At 38.7% G+C, this 19,060-nt stretch overlaps 2 protein-coding genes across 2 annotated transcripts in view; one reads left to right on the top strand and one right to left on the bottom strand.

Moving 5' to 3' along the window:
• The window catches only part of LOC148070178 (uncharacterized), a 41,958-nt gene extending 37,439 nt beyond the window's left edge, over window positions 1-4,519 (bottom strand). The window contains exon 1 of the mRNA XM_087800940.1: window positions 4,335-4,519. The gene's annotated coding sequence lies outside the window, so the exon portion shown is untranslated. The remainder of the gene's footprint in view (window positions 1-4,334) is intronic.
• A 5,137-nt stretch (window positions 4,520-9,656) lies between these two features.
• LOC148070177 (bactericidal permeability-increasing protein-like) lies at window positions 9,657-18,137 on the top strand. The gene is made up of 16 exons (XM_087800939.1): window positions 9,657-9,805; window positions 11,253-11,360; window positions 12,073-12,187; window positions 12,254-12,385; window positions 12,455-12,610; window positions 12,681-12,744; window positions 14,243-14,303; window positions 14,376-14,467; window positions 14,529-14,705; window positions 15,509-15,568; window positions 15,648-15,815; window positions 16,598-16,665; window positions 16,748-16,790; window positions 17,491-17,554; window positions 17,701-17,777; window positions 17,865-18,137. The coding sequence occupies exons 2-16, from the start codon at window positions 11,258-11,260 to the stop codon at window positions 17,904-17,906; spliced, it is 1,422 nt and encodes a 473-aa protein (XP_087657065.1). The 5' UTR covers window positions 9,657-9,805; window positions 11,253-11,257; the 3' UTR covers window positions 17,907-18,137.
• Window positions 18,138-19,060: the final 923 nt, after the last annotated feature.

Here is a 19,060-nt window from a genome sequence, read left to right as displayed (position 1 = left end):
TTTACAGAGACGATCAGTGGCTTATTCAACAGTTTGAGTCTCATTTAACTTCATGTGAAGATTCTTTAATCTGTATTTTAAAGCATTGAATGATGATGATGATGAAGATTGTATGATCGTCTCTGAGCTTCACTAGAATTCGTGACTCACCTGCACAACACGTGCGCTTATTCTTATTATGTTCATAAGTAGTTTTTTTTTCCCAAAACTCATCATGTAAATCTGTATTTATCCAAGTGTGGTTTTCAAGGAGACTCCGATCACATGATCACGTGAGGGAAACTGGCTTTTGCTGCGCCTTTATTTGAGCCTACAGCTGAGTTCGATAAAACCGACCTCATGTCGTTTCTGTAGCTCGATAAAACCCTCCTTATATTATTAAAAAACAAGCCTATACTTCCTCCAAATTTGTGCAGGACGGTCAGTCCGAGATCTCAATCATATTTTATATCATATTTTATTATGTCACATGATCTACTCGCAACAGCTGGAGATCTATGTATTGGACACCGCTGCCTAAAGTCAATATATGATTTTGAAATAAATCAACAAATAGTAAATGAATACACACTCTCTGGCAACAGTATCGGAGACACCCGGGAGAAATCAATGAATCAAGTAGATGTTTCAACTTGTTATTTATATTATGGTCTGAATAAAGGTTTAAAAAAACAATTACAGTTCCCAGTTGCTATTTGTTCGTTGTAAGGTCACCCCACCTGTCCGACCAAATCCTCCGAAACAATAATGTCATGATGCAAGTTAACGGAAAATAAACCATTTATTTCAATTCTCTTCAATTGAACCACAACCTTATATCGAGCTCGGGAGTGATGCAACAGTAACTGAAAGGTCAACCGCTGAAAAAAATATACTTACTACTACTTATCTTAAAGCCATAAAAAAACAGATCTTTTTTAGTTAAAAATCTCCCACTTTAGCCAAAGTTGGCTTAGGTTACACTTCGCTGATGTTACCAAAACGATTGACAGAATGATCTACTCGATTGATACTGCCAAACATGGGTGTGATGGATGCCATTTTGAGAAGGACAAAAGGCCGAATTGCACTTGCAGCTGCCAGGAATAAAAAGGGACGGAGAGATGCCACCACACCCCTGAAGAAATGCCAGTGAAGTAGCAAGTGACAAGAGGCATCTTTCTCTGAGATTCCAGTGGAAAATGTGACTGATCGTCGGCATCTCTGAGACGAAAGTGTTCATTTCAGCATCTTTGCCAGCAATTTAAGCAATATCTGTAATCATGCCCGCTTTGTTTATACAACGAGTCCCTAAGAGGTGGAGACTTTTGGGAAGCTGCGTTACAAACCCTGATGTTTGACCAATCACAACAGAGTGGGCGTGGTTATGCTAAACAAGAGTTAATCTGGAGAGAAAAATCAAGCATTTTAAGTGGGCGGGGCTTACGATCATTTTCTAATGTTCAGCTACTTCATCAACATCTATTCAAGACACACTTAAATCAACACATTAGTTGCTCTTCAAGCTATGATTAACATATTAATGAACTACATTAACAGGATGTTGAAAGTGCCAGAGGAATATGTCAGAGCCAACAAAAAGTTGTATTATTGTTTCTATACTTGCATTAGCAACACCGCTACAAGCTGCATTAAAACAATTAAATAACAAAATATATGCAAATGATTTGCCATAGTACACAATTTTTCGCACCACATGCTGTACCCGTCCCCATGAATAGACCTTTGTATGGAATTACAGGAAGTGTACTTTTTTTTCTTTTTTTTTTAAAGAGTTGGAGGTCATTGATGATTTATTCTTGCCTATTTGAATTGCAAACGATGGTCTGCGGCGCTCTTGAGCAAAGGAATCCCAGCACACCGGACCAGACTTGTACTCACAAGTCGAGCTCAGGTCAATGGCTTTTGAACCTGATGAAACGATAGAGCGAGAAGGTGAAGGAGGATTTTGAGCGAGGCCAGCAAGACAAGCTAATGATGAGCACTTTGTTAGTGGCATCTTATAGGAAATAAATGGGCATTTTATAGGACGAATCAGTTTAAGCTCAAACATTATTGGTGGAAATATCAAATAGTTATTGACCATCTATCAAAATCAGCATTTATTTTGGATATTATTTAGCTTGTTTGTGTTTGTCTCCGTGTTGTCTTGGCCATTAAGAGTTTTTAAATCTGTAGGTATTTTTAAAATGTGTTTTGCTTGTTCAAGCGCTTTGTGACCCTGGTCTAGAAAAGGCACGTCACCAATAACAGTTACTTACTTCCTTATTGAGCTTATTGGGTGATTTGCTGATTTTTATTATGAGGTGGAATAATTCATATTGACCAAGTGTAAGTAAGTAAGTAAGTAATATTTATAGAGCGCTTTTCTAGACCAGGTTCACAAAGCTCTTAAACAATTAAAACAATACCCGATAAAACATATGCTTAAAAGGTCAAGATAACACAGAGAACCACAAAGGAGTCTCAGAGAATCAAGGAAAAGCCTGAACAAATAAGAAGGTCATAAGATGTTTCTTGAAGGAGTCAGTAGATCATCAAGCGCAAAGGAAGATCATTACAAAGCTAAGGAGCAACAGCCTGGAAGGATTTATCTCTCACGGAAGCGTGTCCAGGAACCATCAGCAGATTCTGATCCACAGACCTCAGAGCCCGAGCTGGGGTGTAAGTCTGGATCAGATCACTGATGGAAGGTCTGACCATGAATAGATCTGAAGGTAAGAACCAGAATTTTAAAGTTTATCCTGAAAGAAACTGGCAGCCAGTGAACAGTTTTAAGGATCGGAGAAATGTGAGTTCTTCTACTAGAGCGGCTCAGAATTCTCTCTGCAGAGTTCTGAATCAACTGCAGGCGAGTGTGATGTCAATGATGTACTCATGGAGGAAACCGCAAAGCCCGCCACTGCATTTTGTAATAAACTTTTTTCCCACCATATTCTTGTTATATACGATTAGAAATGTCTAAATTGTTACGTGTTCAACATTTAGATTATCGTCATTCATCATGGGCCGGATGTTAAATGATCCCCCCTTCAAACTATTTTCTTTTTTCCTAAGCTTTGGAACGATCTTCCTCTCCCTCTGTGTTTGATGATCTACTGACTCATGAAGAAACATCTTAAGACCTTTTTATTCGTGCAGACTTTTCCTTGATTCTCTTAGACTCCTGTGTTGTTCTCAGTGTTATCTTGACCTTTTAAAGTATATATTTTATTGAGTATTGTTTTGATTGTTTAAGCGCTTTGGGACCCTGGTCTGGAAAAGCGCTGTATAAATATAAATTACTTACTTATCTGATCCAGCCTTACACCCCAGCTCGGGCTCTGAGGTCTGTGGATCAGAATCGACTGATGGTTCCTGAACACGCTTCAGCTTTCAGGACCAGAGGAGAGAAATCCTTCCAGACTGTTGCTCCTAAGCTTTGGAACGATCTTCCTCTCTCTGTGTGTTTGATGATCTACTGACTCCTTCAAGAAACATCTTAAGACCTTTTTATTCATGCAGACTTTTCCTTGATTCTCTTAGACTCCTGTGTTGTTCTCAGTGTTATCTTGATCTTTTAAGTATATATTTTATTGAGTATTGTTTTGATTGTTTAAGCGCTTTGTGACCCTGGTCTGGAAAAGCGCTATATAAACATAAATTACTTATTTACTTACTTACTTTTTTTAAACACAGATTTAGAGCACTAAGTTTCAACACCTTCACAAAACATTCTTTCAACCAAACAATATCAATAAAGGTAAAGTGTCGAAATAGCATCCAACATTGTAAACAAATGGGGTCTTATTTATATAAATTATACACAGTGATTCCTTTTTTTTTGGAGAGGGGGATGGGGGGGGGGGGTATGTAAAGTATGTGGAGGTGAAAATATTCGCTGTCACTGTAAAGAAGAAGCTTTAGAGGTCAGAAGTGGAGGCACTTCCCTCCAGCAGCCTGCCTGAACATGCTGCCCACGTCCTCCCTTCAACCAGGAGAGATATTTGCTTTAAGCCAATTTTCAAGTGCGTGCGTCTGTGTTTATGTCGGCCTGTGTGCGTGTGCGTGTGTGGGTGTGTGTGTGTGTATTGCATAATAAGCCATGGGTGTGTGAGCAACAGCAGAACCAGTTTTGCTTGGCCAGGCCGGGGCAACAATTGAAGCAGCTGATCCCTGACAATGCGCACACGGATGACAACAAAAGCGAGAAAGCAGCTGAAAAACATGACATGATGGCAACGTGTGCATCATCTTCATCATCATCTTCATCATCATCATCATCATCCACCTTCTCAAACACACGAAGCGTAGGAATAAAAGCGACATTCAACACATAGATGAAGGAGACTCACCCTCGAGTCAGATGAACATCCAGAGGATCGTGGATGAACCCGCGGGGATCGTCCTCCTGCTCACGCCGATGTCGCGCTCCTATTCCCGGGGTAAAAAGCACACGGAGTGACTCGGTGTTTTTTTTTTTGTTTTTTTTTTGTGCCGTTGAAACGCGTAGCGAGGGATCGAAGAGGAGGAGGAGGAGGAGGAAGGGAGGGACGCTGTCAGGAGGAGGAGAAGAAGAAGAAGAAGAAGAAGGGCAGGAGGGAGGAACACACACGTCCAACCCACCTCCAGTTCCTACACTGAGTCACGCGTGTGTGACAAGACAAAAGGTTGGATGAACGACGTTTTTTAGTTTTTTTTAAATTTATATATTCATTTGTTTCCATCTTAGCTTGTGCTTTACATCATTTGCAACCAAATTTTGATTTTATCTTTTTTCAACAATCGGTGGAAAATTCAAGAAACATCTTAAGACATGTTTTATTTGCTTTTCCTGGATTTTCTGTGTTATTCTCAGTGTTATCTTGACCCTTTAAGTATATATTTTATTGAGTATTATTTTTGATTGTTTAAGCGAATTGTGACCCTAGTCTGGAAAAGAACTCTATACATATAAATTACTTACTTTCTATGTGAACTACTGTAGTTCAGTTCACCAAATAATAATAAAAAATAAACAAATTCAGCTCAGAGTTGGTAATTCAAAATTGTCAAAATGTGTCCATTCCAAGAATGAACTAGTTCATAGTTCTTTTTTTATATATAGGTAAAGGTGATTTTTAAATGCTTGGCTTCCAACACTTCACTCAAGTATTTCCTTTGTTCTATTTTCAAAAGGTGTAGACGAAGGTGGAAAAACCTTTAAACAATAGAAATGAACAATTATAAACACATGCTTTTACTTATGCTTAAAACATATGTATATTCTCTATAAACATAATCAATCATTGAATACAGAACTCTCAGGTTCTACATGAATAGAAACGTTGTCTTACATCTTGTTTTGAATTAACTCATTTTCAACTGAATAGTTCTATAAAGATTTGAACAGTTTCTATGCTTAGCCCTTTGCATTTCATCCACAACTATATATAATATAAACAAAGGTTTTAGTAAACATTGCAATTGCACTTAAGCAAAAAACACAAACACAAATAATAATATTGTACATTTTAGCTCAGCCCAATTTAAACAAATCACTTACACACCCAGAAAGAAAACTTAAAACCAGTCCACCGAGTCACACAAGCCTCTTTGGTTTAAGTCCCTTTTTCCATGTGTTTTATTCATTGTTTCTTTTATTCAGTATTCTAAACACAACACATGACTTGTATGTATTGTTGTGATACACAATATACAAGAGAATGAGTGAAATACACACACATCACAGTCGCAACAAAGCTTTAAATATCGTCATTTTCTTATTCTTGCTTCCAGATCTACACAGAACTGGACTAGAGGACCGGACGCTGGACTGATGCTGCAGGACTTGTGCCTCACATGTTCCACCTAGACCCAGAGCCTGAGTCAGTCCTGACTATTTATTGAAAGGAAAGTTTTTAACATGACTCTTAAACATAGGAGGATGTCTGCCCTTCAGACACTGGTAGTTAGTTCCACAGCAGAGGGGCTTGAATACTTATGACCATGTGATATTTCCGTTTTCCTTTTTTTAATAAATTTGCAAAAATCTCTACATTTCATTTTTTTTTCGGTCAAGATGGGCTGAGTGAACAAGAAGTTATGTTTAAAGTTTAATGAGTAAACAACACAAGTGAGGGAAAAAAATGAACTTCAATGATTTTAGTGATTGACTGCAATGAAACAAAGAGTGAAAAAAACAAAAAAGGGTCTGATTACTTTCTGTACCCACTGTACATTTAGAGATTTGTGGTATAACTAACAGATCTGAGCCTAAGGATCGTGACGTCCTAGAAGGTTGATAAGGGTAAGAAGTAGCACAAAACTCCCGTCTGACCCTCCCTTCTCTGGCATTTTAGAGTTCATTTTACGATTCTTTTATTAGTTTTTAAAATCTTTAAATGGCCTCGTACCTCTTCGAGCTGCTCCACCATCATGCTCCTGCACGCTGCCTCGGGTCGGCTGATCAACTGCTCCTGGAAGTGCCGAGGTCCAAGAAGAAACTTAGAGAGGACAGAACTTCCTCAGTTGCTGCCCCCCCTCCCCCCGGCTCTGGAACAACTTGCCACTTGCCTCATTTTTAAAACTCGTCTCAAAACCCACTTTTATTCGCAGGCTTTTATCACAGCGTGAGACTCTGTAGCTGTTCTTCGTGCCTTTTACTTGTTTTATTGTTTTAGTGTTTTTAACTGATGTTATATTAGATTATATTTTATGTTCTTGTACAGCACTTTATGATTATAAAACTATATTATATAGCTTTTTTTTTTTTTTAATTTACTGTATTTGCTGGGGCTAGTTGGAAAAAAACAATTATCAATAAAGTTCTACCTACCTATCTACCTACTTTGTCTGCTATTGTTATAAAGTGCTTTATGAATAAAGTTAAGTTAAGTTGAGTGGATATGTGTGGATTAGATATTTGATGCATGTTGGTGTTAGACCATGTAAAGCTTTGTAGGTTAAGAGAAGGATTTTACATTTTATTCTTAGTCACATCACAGGCTGAAGAGTTCTGAGAGACTTCTTAGAACATCCTGACAGAAGAGAGTTACAGTAGACCAGCCTGGAGGTAACAAAAGCATGGATGAGCTTCTCAGCAGCATCTAAAGGAAGGAAGTGCCTGATTTTGAAATGTTACGAAGGTGAAAGTAGGCAGTCCGTGGGATTTGTACTATGTGTGAGTTTAATGATGAGTCCTGATCAAAGCAAACACCCAGATTCTTTACAGTAGCAGCAGGAGCAAGTCCATTTTGAAAAGCTAGATCATTAAATAGGGATTGTCTAAGTTGTTGTGGACCAACTAGTAGAACCTCCAGCCTTTGGTTGAGTTCAGTAAAAGGAAGTAGTTGTTTTAGCTGATTTCTTTCATCTGGCTTCATCGACAAATACAGTTGAGTGTCATCAGCATAACAGTGAAAGTTTAATGAGTGTCTTCTTATCAAGTTGCCTAGTGGAAGCATATAGATAGTGAAGAGGATTAGACCAAGAACAGAACCTTGTGGGACACCACAGCTGACCTTGGCTCTTACTGTATGTGGCTCTTACTGAGCCATTTCTCTGTTAGGAAGCATCACTTTGGCTTCCCTAGTGACCAAACTGGTTTCATCAAAAATGGACAATCTTTTTTTAATATTCGGCATATAATATCCTTTATGATTCTACTCCACGTGATGTCTTGGACGTTTTCTTCTCCTTGGATGCTTAAAGGTTGTTTGACAGGGTGGAGTAGGATTCTCTTTTTATACTCTGAATAGATAAGGATTTTATTTCATGGATTAAGCCTCTCCATAATTCCCCAATTGCCGTGGTCCACACAAATAATGATGTTTCTTCTTTCTTCAGTATTTAAAGATGATTCAAGATGCTGGAAGTTAATCCCTCTCTCATTTAGGGCAGGAGGATAAACAGTGACAAAATGAACATATTTCCTAATTTTCTGTATTTATTTCAATTTTTACCTATTTTTTTGACAAATACTTTCTTCCAAAATGGACAAATTAATTTCCTCTTTTATATGGCAAAATAAGAACCAAAGAGTTTACAAAGAACTTTACAGAAACATGGTCAGCAGGTTGGAATTGGACTTCCTAATCTGAGATGTTATCATTGGGCAGCAAATGATGTTTTGGATGAATACACAATTGTAAAGAGCTCCCGCATGGTTGAAACTTGAAACTTCTTCATGTCATCAAGTTTCTTTATTATGTACCAAAATACAACTTACAAATGCTTTATTTAAAAATATTCTACCAACCCGGTAATTAAACAATCCTTTTTAATTTGGATGCAGTTGAGACGTTCTTTAAAGATCAATGATTTGTCAATTGAAATTTTACCTCTTTTATCAACCTAGGGTTTTAGATGTCGAAGGGAATCTGTTGCTTCAAAGATTTGTTTGAAAATGTCACATTCATGTCATGTCAACTTCAACAAAGGCTTGATATACCAAGAAAACATTTTTCCTTCAGCTGCGCAACATGATATCATCTCCCTTTGCACGCTTCCCCTCATTACCTACTTAAAACCTTCTTGATTTGATTCTGAAAATCGATCCCCATCAGGAAAAGTGAACTCCCTTCTTAACACACGATACAAAGATGGATATTCTCAGGCAAAATGATCGAAATATTTTATTTACAGACAAAATGTGGCAGAATATTCTGGACAACATTCAAATATCGTCGATTTGTTTAAGACGTTAATTTAAGATTCAATTTTAGTTGTTTTTTTCTTACCCTGGTGGGGGTCCCGATGATCCCAGGAGCCATGTTGATGTCCGAGTTACCCAAAGATGGAGCTTGTGTGACGTCGCTAAAGAAGTTATTCCCGAAAATAATTGTGACATTGTTCATTACTACCTATGTTTGCACAATAATAGTTGGTCAAGTAGCAAAAAAAGCACATTGTGCACAAGCAACCGTAACAATGAAGTAATTGAAGACTTACCAACAGTTGCTTCATCAGGGATATTCCAGCAACAAAACTTTCTGATGGTGTTAGTGAATCTAAGGCCACGACACTCTGTTTAAAAAAGTACTTGAAAAAACAAACAACCTTATAATAAATAAATATGTAACCCAGTTTCCTTCGTCCGGACGTCATCACCCGTGGAACCAGGTCCTGGAAATGAGGAATTGCAGGATAGTTTAGAACCTTTAGTACCTTTAGAAATAGGGATCTTGTCAGAAGCAGTGTGTAGCTGTTGCGCAATAATTGCTGTGTAGCTCAATGGAATTATAACATTATTACACAATGATTCGTCAGGTGTATCATCATTTAAGAGGGGATTTGATATGCAAGTGTGTGCGAGAGAAATTTCTTATTTTTTTTAATTAAGGGGAAAGCATAGTTCATTGCTTGTCTGATGTGATGATGTAGTAGCAGTAAATCGCCAGTGGGTGGCAGTGACGATGCGCGAGCAGAATAGACATTAGAATCCTGCGTAGAAAGACAGTGAAGCTCTGTATCAGAAGAAAATGGAAAACTCTGTGTAGCGAATTGAAACTGACGTTACTTAAGTTTGCAGGAAACATTCATTAAACGTGTGGCACCAGATGTACAACTAGAAAGATTAATTTAAAAAAAAAAAAAAGGATTATTTTATTACTATTGCACAACGTCGAAGCCACATTTTCACAACATATTACACATGCACGATGACAGTTGTTCTGTACGCATTCGAAGAGACTTCCCCAGAGTTGCTTCATCTGGGATTTTTCAGACGTCGAGCTTCCTGATCGAGTTAGTGAATTTAAGGCCACGTGCAAGATCTGATTCCTTCACTCGCCACTGGACTGCTGCACTGGACGGACAGGTTTGACGCTGTGAAGATCTGATCCAGGTACGCACTTTTGATTTTGTGAGCTTCACATGTCAATGCTTCCAAAACTTTATGGAAAAAAGCTCTTGAAAAGTGTTTTTTATTTTATTTTTTTGTAACCAGTGTCATCATCTGATGTATTTGTTTCTTGTAAGTTTATTTTATTCATATCTTGTTTCAACTTAGAGAACAAAGAATTTAAGACTGACCCCACAGAAGGTTTGACCTCATACTTAGCCTATACTTACTTATAACCTCATACTTAGCCTATACTTAGCTTATACTTCAGCCTTACACCCCAGCTCGGGCTCTGAGGTCTGTGGATCAGAATCTACTTATGGTTCCACGCACACGGCTCAGGACCAGAGGAGAGAAATCTTTTCAGGCTGTTGCTCCTAAGCTTCGGAACGATCTTCCTCTCTCTTTGCGCTTGATGGAGTCTACTGACTCCTTTAAGAAACATCTTAAGACGTTTCTATTTGTTCAGGCTTTTCCTTGAATTTCTCGAACTCATGTGTTGTTCTCAGTATTATCTTGATCTTTAAAGTATGTACTTTTTTGAGTATTGTTTTGATTGTTTAAGCGCTTTGTGACCCTGGTCTCGAAAAGAGCTATATAAATAAATATTACTTACTTACTTACTTACTTGAGCTTGTCACACGCTTTCAATTTGAGCTGTAGTTTTTTTTTTTTTTTTTCTCATGATAGACTTAAGTTTCTCAAGTTGAAAAAACTTGAGAAATGAGCATTTATGTCCCGCACACAGTCAATAATAACTGTGATTCCAAAATGAAGTTAACAGGAGTCATGTGGCTTCATCCAACACACTGCAGCATAGGGAGACTTTGTAACTGAACTGGAGGAAGAAGATCAGTTGTGCATCAGTGCTGATCTTTCAAGGAGGGAAAGCTCATTATATCATAACATTTTTATTTATACTTGTGTATATTCAGGTATTAAGACCTTGATCCCGTACCATTATTTGACATTTTTGTAAAGTTTCTTTTCTATGCATTTTATAAATTTTAAAGGTAAGACGTAGTTAATCTCAATGTTACCATCTTTACATTTACATTTTTACATTACATTTATCAAACACTACATTGTAGGCGGCTTTGGAGGCGACCACTTGTTAAGCCATTAGACAAAACATGACAAAAATGAACATACCTTACCACTGGAGAATGGGCTCGTAGTTCTTTTGAACAAATTGGACTTCACTACCAAACACATTTTAGGTATAAAATACATGTATTTTAATTCTCTTATAAACAGCATGACTTCTGAATGCTTATGATGAAACAATTAAAGCCCTCACAGACAAACAAGATAGGAACTGTCACTCTTGAGCGTGAAGTGAAAGACCTTTGGTAGAAAGAAGCCCATCATGCTTTGTTTCTGATGCGTAAAAGAGGAAGTTATATATAAAAAAGTGAACCACTCGGATTGAAGGTTTGATTACTTCCAGGCAAGATGTTTCTGTGTGGCTGGCTGGTTTTGGTGGCTCTCGCCCACATCGCCTCGAGCACCGAACCCGGAGTTAAGGTCAAGATGACGAAAAAGGGACTGGAATATGGTAATGTGTCATTATTTTATATCTGATAAATGGTGCTAGTCTGAACTGCATTGTTTTTTCCGCTCCATACTACGTTAGATACGATCCTTTGTGAATGAAATTTAACTATTTCGCAGTGGAACTGCCTTTTTTAAATACGCATAGTGTGAATATAAATATAATTTATCATCATTTTATTCATTTTCTTTCTGTAAAACGAGCAGACACCAGGGGCTCTATTCCTAAAGATCCTGAGAGATATCTCCGATAGCTCCAAACGTATCCTAATAAAAACATCCAAGATGTCTTGTCTTAGGAGTAATTCCAGAACACTCCGAGTTAGGAATGTACAGAAACTACTATCCTAGTAAGGAGGTGTAGTTTGAGTCTTATACTCAAAAAGCTGTGATTGGTTATTCCTAATAGCAAGATAAAAATATACTTTCTGCCATAATGGGCAGAACCTACAGATTGACCTTGAAATCGATAAACTCTACCGAAGAATATAATCTTATAAAGACTGTTTATCTGTAAATATTACTCTATCATCATATATCCATCTATCTATCCATCTATTTATCTATCCATCTATCCATCTATCCATCCATCTAGCTATAAGGGAAAATTCTATGATACTCATGTAACTATGATTTTTTACACTAAGAATGTTTAGGAATACAACCCGTAGACTGAAAATGTATTTTTATTTTCTATATTTCATGGACACCGACAGGCCGACAACTCGGGATGGCGAAGCTCAAGGAGAAAATTAATTCCATCCGAATTCCAGATATTTCTGGGAAAGAACGGGTTTCTCCAATCGGAAAAGTCAAATACAGTCTGTCGAAGTAAGAGACAAGAGTGCAACAGATTAAAAAGTTACTGCTTTACTAACTTGTGGAGTTCTTTTCCAGCATGCAGATCAATAATGTTGTATTACCGACATCAGCTGTGGACCTGGTGAAAAATGTTGGCGTCAAACTGACCATCACAGGGGCCTCCATGAGTATGAAGGGCAACTGGAGGGTCAAGTACCTGCGAGTAGTGTGGGTAACAATATCCTCGGAACTTTCCATTAAACGAATACAATAACATTTAAAAAATACAATCTACAGTAAAAACAGCGGCTCTTTCGATTTGAGCGTTAGTGGCCTGATGATCACGAGCAGCATCGCCATGACGACTGATGCTACGGGCCACCCTCAGGTCAGCAGTGTCAATTGCCAGGCCAAAATAGACAGAGTGAGAGTAAAATTCCATGGTGGAGGAAGGTGAGGCCGTTAGTATGAGGGCACAAACTGGAAAGAAGAAAATTCACTGACACGGTTTACTTTCTTTCAGCTGGCTCTACAATCTGTTCAGCAAGTTTGTTGAAAAGGCTTTGCTTCGTAAGATGGAGAGTCAGGTGAGATGTTTGCGAGTGTATTTTTGTCTGTTCCCAAATATATACCGTATTTTCTGCACTTTTAGACGCACCAGATTATAAGGCGCACCTTCAATGAATGGCCTATTTTCAAACTGTTTTCTTAAACCTTTCACCGGATTATAAGGTGCATAGATTAAAAGATACAGTCAAACGTTTGACTGGGGTTGTGTTATTCATCCACTAGATAAAGCTGTTCTAAAGGGAATGTTAATAAAACAGTCAGATAAAGTCAAACTTTATGGTCCATGGTAACGATGTTCAAATGATGTTTAAAAGGTTTCAAGCAGCAGCGCATGAGACTGGTGTTGTAGGCAGACAAATGTTGAGCGAGCAGCTGTGAAGTTGAGCGCGTTTATGACAGCTAGAGTTCGCGTGTTTGGCTGTTTGAGCTCGCAGCAGAGTGATTTTGCACAAAAAAAAATGTTTTGAGTGTACAACAACCAAGGTGAGGTAAGGTAAGGTAAGGTAAGGTAAAACTTTATTGATCCCTCAGGAGGTCTCCTTTGGGAAATTGTTTATTCCAGTAGCCAGCTATTTTTCATAAACAATAAAAAATAATACATAAAAAATAAAATAAGAAAAAAACATAAAGAGGAAGAACAAGATGATACAATCTAAGTCTAAAGATAAAGACGAAGAACATAGATCAAAGAAAAACAACAAAGACAAAGGATACTAAGACTAACATGGAACAGAACATCCAGATACTTTCACTGCACTCCTGTCCCCGAACTCAGAATTGTACAATTTAATAGCCCGAGGAATGAATGAGTCCTTGAGTCTATTAGTGTTGCACCTGGGAAGGAGCATTCTTGCACTCATTCTGCTTCTCAGCTCACTGATGACAGTGTTGAGAGGATGACTGTCATCATCCATGATGGACAGTAGTTTGTTCAATGATCTCCTCTCAGCAACTGTCACCAGTGAGTCCAGCTTCATTCCAACCACAGAACCTCCTGATCAACCTGTCCAACCTGTTGACACTCCTCTTGGACACATTCCCACCCCAACACACCACAGCATAGAACAGGACACTGGCCACCACAGACTGGTAGAACATGCAGAGGAGCTTCTTGCAGATGTTAAATGATCGAAGCCTCCTCAGAAAGTACAGTCTACTCTGAACCTTCTTATATACAGTGTAATATATAGAGTGTCTATAATATGCAGTAATTATCACCAGTTACACTCAATCGTTCCCGTCAAATCTAATACTACTGCCCCACAAAATATCGTAGCCTTTCAATGTAAACTCTTGGAGAAATTGATCATTTAATCATCTTAACCATCTCCGTTGTGTGACGTTGTCTTAGATGAGAGGTTAATGGCACTATAGGTTCCCTATATATACTTCCGACCTCAGCCATTTTGTTTCATTAACCCGTGTAAACAGGAAACAAACTGACGTATTCTTCTGCTTTTTAAGAAAAAACAAACACATTACATGATTGTAAAATAAATGACTTTCTCGTTTCAGATGTGCCCTCGCGTGGCAGATGCCGTGTCAGGCATGAACCCTCAACTCCAAACCCTCAACGGTAAGTGGTGAAACGAAGTCACTGTCGACAGGTGAACACATGAATAATCACCTATATTTTTTTCCCCTACAGTCTTGGCTAAAGTGGATGCGTTCTCCGAGATCGACTACTCCATGGTGTCGGCGCCCTCCGTCTCCGACTCTGCGATCAGCTTCAATTTGAAGGTAAACTTTAACCATTTAAAATCAAATGAAACTATGTTTACCCTTTCTGTCCTTTATTCAGGGGGAATTTTACAACATCGGGAAACACCAGGAGCCGCCTTTCTCCCCGGCACCTCTAACTCTGGCCCCTGAACAAAACAACATGCTGTACCTGGGCCTCTCCGCCTTCACCAGCAACAGTGCTGCGTTCGTGTACAACAGAGCCGGAGCGCTCAGCATCTACATCACCGATGACATGGTACATGACATAGTCCTCAATTCTGTGCCGTCTGAATTGTTTGGGGGCATGACGTGACTTATTTGTGCCTCCTTATACATAATATCTTGACCTTTTAATCGTTATTTTATTGGGTATTGTATTGGTTGTTTAAGCGCTTTGTGACCCTGGTCTAGAAAAGCGCTCTACAAATATTACTTACTTACTTATTGAAGCCAATTTTAATTGTGCAAAACTCTTATCTCTTGGGAAAACACACCTGGTGCTGGGCGGCAAAGCATCAGTGGACTTTCTAGGTGCATTTTTAGATAAGTGACTTATCAAGGTCAGCACTCGGATAACACTTTGTTTCGGAGACAGGTTGGATTTTCCTAAGCTGAAAGGGGCCTAAAAAGGCGATTCTCCAATTGGCCGAATCATCTTCTAAGTCAGGGGTGTCAAACTGGTCCAGAAAAGGGCCAGGGTGGTGCAGGTTTTTGTTCCAACCAGTCAAGCACCCATGAGTTAACCAATCAGGCGTCTGAAGACAGTAATCAATTAATTGTCAGTCAGGTGTTGCTTGTTTAAGCCGACCACCCTGGCCCTTTTCTGGACCAGTTTGACACCTTTAAGTTGGTATCCATTGAGGGGACAAGGTCATGAACCGCACGAGGCCGAACTTTGCAATGTACGATAAAATCCACCAGAGGTCTTCCACGTCCACATCAGACAAAAGCATGGTTGGTAGCGTGGGATGGGAAAATCTAGCATCTATGTTCCATACAGAAACCAGTGACTTGCTAGAATCTAAGCTGGACGACACTGACAGACACGTTCACCTACAGATTCCATCAAGTTCTCCTTTCCGACTCACCACCGGGACTTTCGGCACGTTCATTCCTGAGGTGACCAGCTTTTTTTTTTTTTCCTACCGATTGGATTCTTCCAAACCTTTTCACAGGAACTCACGTGCTTCCATTTCAGGTGGCCAAACGCTTCCCAGGTCTCATGGTCAAACTTTTGGTAAAGAACGAAAAAACACCCAACGTCATTTTCAACAACGACAACGTGACGGTTCAGACGGCGGGGGCGGTGACGGCCTACGCCATCCAGCCCAACGGCAAGCTGTCTCCACTGTTTGTGTTGAATCTGGTGAGTTGGCGAGACGTGTGTGTGTGTGTGTAAGTAAGTAAGTAAGTAAGTAATATATATTTATATAGCGCTTTTCGAGACCAGGGTCACAAAGCGCTTTAACAATCAAAACAATACTCAAAACAGTACATACTTCAAAGATCAAGACAACACCGAGAACAACACAGGAGTTCGAGAAATTCAAGGAAAAGCCTGAACAAATAGAAACGTCTTAAGATGTTTCTTAAAGGAGTCAGTAGACTCCATCAAGCGCAAAGAGAGAGGAAGATTGTTCCAAAGCTTAGGAGCAACAGTCTGGAAGGATTTCTCTCCTCTGGTCCTGAGCCGTGTGCGTGGAACCATAAGTAGATTCTGATACACAGACCTCAGAGACCGAGCTGGGGTGTAAGGCTGGATCAGATCAGTGATGTAAGGAGGAGCCTGACCATGAATAGCTCTGAAAGTAAGAACCAGAATTTTAAAGTTGATCCTGAAAGAAACTGGAAGCCAGTGAAGAGTTTTAAGGACCGGAGAAATGTGAGTTCTTCTACTAGAGCGGCTCAGAATTCTCGCTGCAGAGTTCTGAATCAACTGCAGGCGATTCAGCTCCTTCTTGTTAAGACATGAAAACAAACTGTTACAATAGTCCAGACGAGAAGAAACAAACGCATGTGTGTTTGTGTGTAAGCAAGAGTCATGATCGTTAGTTTGTCGTCATCCGTTTGGTACATTTGTATGTGTGCGAGTTAAAATAAACGTGTGCTTGTGCCGAGTCAGCGATTCAAGCCTTGACCTCTGTGCAGGACACCAGCGTCAGCGCCAAAATGTCCATCAATGGGATGAAGCTGGCTGGGAAAGTCATCCTCAACAGGTAAGAAAAGCAAAAGGGGAAGGGAAAAAAACAAACGATATGGTGTTAAAGTCATTTTTTTAACTTGACCTTGTTTGCACAGTATGACCTTGAGCCTCAGGACCAGTTACGTGGGAGACTTTCAGGTGAGTTGACCTATGATGGACGTCCATTTTAGTAACGCGTTTTCATGTTTAGATTTAATTAACCTGGAGTGAGTGGTGCGATTTCATCGACATCAAAAGTCGTATCTTTAATACTACATGACAGTTTACGCCAAATAAAGAAGAGAAAAATAACTTGTGTGGACAAATATGGTAGCAATGTTCAATGGAAGTATAAACATGTATATATAAATGTATATTATGTAATACTTTCTCAACATACAAATGAGCCTGCACACGTTGAAGGCGAGGTAACAAGATATGTTGCATATTAAACCTTACATTCTTAACCTTAATGACATTTTTATTTACATTTATCAAATTGATTTCAGTCATTCATTTCATTAGTTCAAAAGAAGAACGAACATGAATATTGAAATAACACAAGAAAGACATTCATTTGCAGAAAACCTTAAAAAAAAAAGCTTTCATTATTTTATTATTATTTTAATTTCGAGTTCTGGTCTCCCGGACATTTCTTTATATATATATATCTATATATATAGATATAGATATATCTATATCTATATATATATAAGCCACTTCCATAAGTTAAAGGTAGAGCTTTCTTGTTGAACATTTAAAAATAATCTTAAATAAAAAGTTGAATAATTCAACTGTATTGTATGGTTGACATTCTTCCTGAAAAGACGTTTGACAGTTCTTGTTACCATGGTTACAGATCCAGTCCTTTAACAACATCCTGAGCCTGGTGCTGAGGTGGGTGGTGATACCGAGGATGAACGGTGAGTTCAAGAGTCGTTTTTCTTTACGAACCAATGCCGTTACTTAAACGGTCCGATCCAAACTACAGTGGAGAAGCTCAGTTGGATGATTTGATTTGAAAAATCAATCACTTTGTTTGTATGAATTTGTTGATTGTATTTTACAGCCAAGCTCGCAGAAGGATACCCGCTTCCTACGCTCGGCAAGATGAAACTGGTCAACACTCAACTCAGAGTTCTGAGGGTCAGGAAATGAACTTTTGTCAAATCAAAACTATGGAAAAACACTTTTGAGTTCTTTGAAATGATAACTGACTTTTGTGCTTTTCAGGGTTACCTTCTGATCGGCACCGACGTGCAGTTCAGCGGCTGAAACCGACTCTACCGGGATGTTCCGGCGTCCGTCAAGAACGCCATCGCTATGTAATGGTGTCTCCGTCTCAAGCAGTGATCCTCATCCCACTTCTGTCCTGGATCCTCATGGAGGAAATCACTTTTTATACTTGGAGCTGATTTGTAGCCAGTCGCTTTGTTCATTTTGTTTTCATTTTCAACAACTTGTTCTTGTTTGAAAACATTAAAACTAAAGCCTGTCACATGCTTATTCATGTCAGCTTCTTCTTTTTTTGAAAGCAGATCAATAATGTTTAATCAAAATGATTAGGCTTGTGATTATTTTGAAAACCTCATCATTTGTATGCATGTGCTCTAAATCCAAGCAGTAAACATTTATCTGAATTTTAATTTAAGCTTATCATGGGATGTGTATTTGTGTTACAAGGGAAGTTGTGGCCTAAACTAACACCCCATATCCGGGTGTGCGTAAAGATGTAAATAATCAACACACAAATTTGTGGTCGGTGAGGCACTGACTCCTTTAGTGTGAGATTTACAAGTATTTAAACCCAAAAGAGAAGCTGATTCAATTGACGACTGGTTATTTCATATACAACAACATTCTTCACACACATATGAAGTTTAAAAATGATATGATTTATTAATAATTTCTCAACAAGTCTATATTGAATTGTTGAGCGACATTAGTCTACATACAGGATTAGCAAACGTGGATTTAAACAGTATGACCGCGAAAAGTAAAGGATTACAAGGAAGACGCAACTGATTCAATGCTATTCATTTGAAAGCCGGTCGTTTATTTCCTCATAATAAATGGCGTTTAGGTGAACTTCCCGTAAAATTTGGCTCAAGGGGGAAGAATCTCGAGCGACTCGTTAGACAAGTGGTGCTGTAATGACAGGTAGACCCGCCTTTTGTTGCTTCTGATTGGTTAATATTGCGTCAACCCTTCCGTGTTCGGCTAGATCTAGGTCTAAATATAGGTTTTAAATATTCTACTGTATTTTTCTTAGTCTTGTCTCTTTTTTATACGATTGAAATTAAAACCGTTTCTTGTTTTAATTTTATCTATAAATAAAGTCCATATGTTTTCCTTTGTCATACAAACCTGCGTTACTTTGTTGTAAAAGTCCACCTTATTTCCTTTAGTTTTAAAAGTCCTCAATGGAG

Source organism: Callionymus lyra, chromosome 10 (assembly GCF_982586985.1).
Source record: "Callionymus lyra chromosome 10, fCalLyr1.hap1.1, whole genome shotgun sequence".
NCBI lineage: Eukaryota > Metazoa > Chordata > Actinopteri > Syngnathiformes > Callionymidae > Callionymus > Callionymus lyra.
This window is presented reverse-complemented; position numbering and strand designations above follow the sequence as displayed.

Excerpts from the sequence above, each read along its gene's own strand:
- LOC148070177 (XM_087800939.1), top strand. The coding sequence starts at position 11,258 with ATGTTTCTGTGTGGCTGGCTGGTTTTGGTGGCTCTCGCCCACATCGCC. Across the intron at positions 11,361-12,072 it reads GAAAAAGGGACTGGAATATG|GCCGACAACTCGGGATGGCG; the intron begins GTAATGTGTCAT and ends GGACACCGACAG. Across the intron at positions 15,816-16,597 it reads CACTGTTTGTGTTGAATCTG|GACACCAGCGTCAGCGCCAA; the intron begins GTGAGTTGGCGA and ends ACCTCTGTGCAG.